The sequence below is a fragment of the Pistacia vera genome, unplaced genomic scaffold, assembly GCF_008641045.1.
Source record: "Pistacia vera cultivar Batoury unplaced genomic scaffold, PisVer_v2 Contig94, whole genome shotgun sequence".
Lineage (NCBI taxonomy): Eukaryota > Viridiplantae > Streptophyta > Magnoliopsida > Sapindales > Anacardiaceae > Pistacia > Pistacia vera.
In genome coordinates this window covers 583,877-587,245 of record NW_022196823.1, presented here as the reverse complement: position 1 = coordinate 587,245, position 3,369 = coordinate 583,877, and the positions used below count along the sequence as shown (strand labels likewise).

The 3,369-nt window shown below is 35.4% G+C and overlaps 1 protein-coding gene across 1 annotated transcript; it reads left to right on the top strand.

Annotated features, from left to right (window-relative positions):
• The first annotated feature begins 486 nt into the window (after window positions 1-486).
• Window positions 487-2,241, top strand: LOC116120545. The gene is made up of 4 exons (XM_031406496.1): window positions 487-983; window positions 1,066-1,350; window positions 1,432-1,537; window positions 1,621-2,241. Exons 1-4 carry the CDS (start codon window positions 487-489, stop codon window positions 2,239-2,241), a joined length of 1,509 nt encoding a protein of 502 aa, XP_031262356.1.
• The last annotated feature ends 1,128 nt before the right edge of the window (window positions 2,242-3,369 follow it).

Sequence of the window (3,369 nt, the reverse complement as noted above, 5' to 3'; positions counted from 1 at the left end):
AGGAAGTTCTCAATGCCTCTAAGCTACCTGAGCAACATAAGGCAAGAGATGGATGAATCCCTCCAATCTTATATAGACACTGTTCCATAAGGAGCTCCACAAAGTATCTCACACTCCCAAAGAGTCTGTTCGGACTCTCATCATTGCGGGAGTTCGCCCACATACAGACTTATGGAAGGAACTGCAAACTGAGGATGATGTTTCCCTCACTCGCTTCTACAACCTTACCAAAAAGTACCTTCGCATTGAAAGTTCTGTGGCCGCTCTCAATCGCCATGACCCCTGTCCTTCGAGCAGTGCTCCCAATCGGGGAGAAAATTGGCGGGCTAATCACAGATGGGCCAGTGATGATCAGCGAAAAGAAAAGAAGCAGCGCCACGAGCCCAAGAAATCTTATGCCCCAGTTCCTCGTCGCGATCGTGACAAGAGTCAATATACTCCTCTAAATGCCTCGGTATCAGCTATTCTGGAAAAGATTTAGAAGATATGGGAATTCGTCATGAGTTGCATCCAAAAGATCATGGACGTAGAACATACCTACCATTGGCTCCACATACGTTATCAAAGACGGAGAAAGAAAAATTTTGTGAGAGATTATTTAATCTAAAGTTACCTGATGGGTATAGCTCAAACATTGGGAATTGTGTATCAATTGAAGAATGCAAGATAACAGGTCTTAAATCGCATGACTGTCATGTTCTAATACAACAATTATTGGTGGTAGCATTAAGAGGGTTGTTACCCAAGGGACCAAGAATGGCAATTATGCGATTATGTGCATTTTTTAATAAATTATGCCAACGAGTTATTGATAGAGAAGTTGTGGTTGCACTAGAAGATGAAGTTGTTGAAACCATATGTATGTTTGAGCGATTCTTTCCCCCGTCATTCTTTGATATCATGATCCACCTTTCAATTCATTTAGGAAGAGAAGCACGACTAGGCGGACCCATTCAGTATCGATGGATGTATCCGTTTGAGAGGTGATCAATCGTTAAACCCATCTCTGTTTGAATTCGTCTATTATTTAAAGACATTAATTTAATGTGATATATTTTTATTTAGGTACATGAAGATTCTCAAAGGATATGTTAAAAATCGTGCACGACCTAAAGTTTGTATTGCAGAATGTTATCTTGTTGATGAAACTGTTACTTTCTGTAGTGGGTATTTTAATCATGATTTTGGAGGAAATGATCAAAATGCTCGTAATCAAGATTTCTTTTCCGACGTAATTCTAGAAGGTCATCCAATCTTGGGAGGAAAGTCAATGTCATTAAGTGATGAAGTGTTAGAGCGTGCACATCGTTATGTGTTATTTAACACAACAGTGACCGAACCATTTCTACAGTAAGTATTTATCTCTAGATTTCCAATTTAGATAACTATTTACATTGTATATGACTTTTGCACTACTTGGTTTCATGTTAGGATGCATTTGGAAGAGTTAAAGCAATCCAACAAGAATCTTGAGAGAAATCACAACTTACTCCAAAAGACCCATGCAAATAATTTTGCAACATGGTTGAAAGAAAAGGTATTATAGTTTGAATGATTGCTAAGTACTTTGTAAGTCATCTCATAAATAATATTAACACCTCTTTAAAATTGTTTGTATAGGTTTCGTTCCTAACCTCCATATGTGAGGATGGAGAAACACTAAAGTGGCTTGCAAATGGTCCAAGGAATCATGCCATGAGTTATAATGGTTATGTTATAAATGGACAAAGGTTTCACACAAAGGATGTTGACAAATCAACACAAAACAGTGGTGTTTCAATTGAGGCAACAACAATATGTCGAGCAAGTGCAAAAGATACTTCACAAGTTGTTGATGTAGTTGCATACTATGGGGTGATAAAAGAAATTATCTTATTGGATTACTATCAATTTCAACTTCCAATATTCAAGTGTCATTGGGCGAATGCTGGACATGGAGTTAAGTTTGAAGATGGTTTTACACTTGTCAATTTGCACCAAAGTCAGAATCAGTATGTAAGGGAGCCATTTATCCTAGCAACTCAAGCGAAACAAGTGTTTTACTCTAAAGAAATTGATTCACCTAATTGGTACGTTGTGTTGAAGGCACCACCGAGAGGTTACTATGAGTTGGAAATGTATAATGAGGATGAGGATTTGACTAGTAGACCTGAATATGTTACAACACACAATATGAACATTTATGATGATAGTGAGGAAGTTAGTTACGTAAGAGAGGATTGTGAAGGTGTATTGGTGTGATTTATGTACTTTTGTAAATTTAAGTTAAACGGAACTACAATTCTTTTATGTACACTGTTTATTACTTTTTATTTTGTGGATTGAAGCTAGTTATCTATTCATTTACATATTGTATATCGTGTAATTGTAGTTGTGCCTTGTTTATAGGTAATGGGGCTTTTTGTATTTATTAATTTCTTAATAATTAATTGTAATTTAAATGTTATTTTACATTCTTAATAATTAACTTTCTTTGATTTCAGGTATTGAGGCAAAGATAAATACTTATGGATTCCACTACTGTGCCTAAGAAAAAAAGAGGTCCAACTAAAATGAAGACCATTGCTTTGAATGGTGATAATCGGATTGAAATCAAGTTCAATGACAAAGGTCAACCTATTGATGAAGAATCTGTTAAGCTATCTTCATTCTTGGGACCTCTTGGGAGAGAAATTGTACCTTTTACAATTCCTGATTGGAGAAAGCTTCCTTCTGACATGAGAGAGAAATTATGGAAATGTGTTCATGTTATTTATGAATCTCCATGTTTATATATATATATATACCTTTTACAATTCCTGATTGGAGAAAGCTTCCTTCTGACATGAGAGAGAAATTATGGAAATGTGTTCAGGTTATGTATGAATCTCCATGTTTATATATATATATATATATGCTTGTTTTAATAATTTACTTGTATCTCTCAGGCAAGATATAAGTTGGATCAGGAATGGCAGAAACACTATGTGTTGAAGGAGATGGGTGCTCTTTGGAAAACTTCAAAGTCTAGGCTGGAGAGTAACATTAAGATGGCTAAAAATGAAGATGAAAGAATGGCCCTAAAACCTGATAACATCAAGAGTATTAGTGAATGGAAAAAGTTTGTGGAACAAAAATTAGGGCCAAGGTTTAAGGTAATTATAACATTGCACACATATGGTCATTATATTATATATGCATATGCTTATTGTTGATGTAGTTGCATATGGTCATTTTAGGGTAAAAGTGAAGAAATGAAAAATAGGAGGAAAAAACAAACTTACTACAAAGGTGGTCGAAGGGGTTATGCTCGCATGACTGAAGATATAGTAATGTCTCATTCTTTGTTATATGATAGTTTAAAATTGAAAAATAATATGAACATTTATC

Coding starts and splice junctions, on each gene's coding strand:
- LOC116120545 (XM_031406496.1), top strand. CDS start 487: ATGGGAATTCGTCATGAGTTGCATCCAAAAGATCATGGACGTAGAACA. Junction 984..1,065: donor TGGATGTATCCGTTTGAGAG/GTGATCAATCGT, acceptor ATTTTTATTTAG/GTACATGAAGATTCTCAAAG. Junction 1,351..1,431: donor GTGACCGAACCATTTCTACA/GTAAGTATTTAT, acceptor GTTTCATGTTAG/GATGCATTTGGAAGAGTTAA.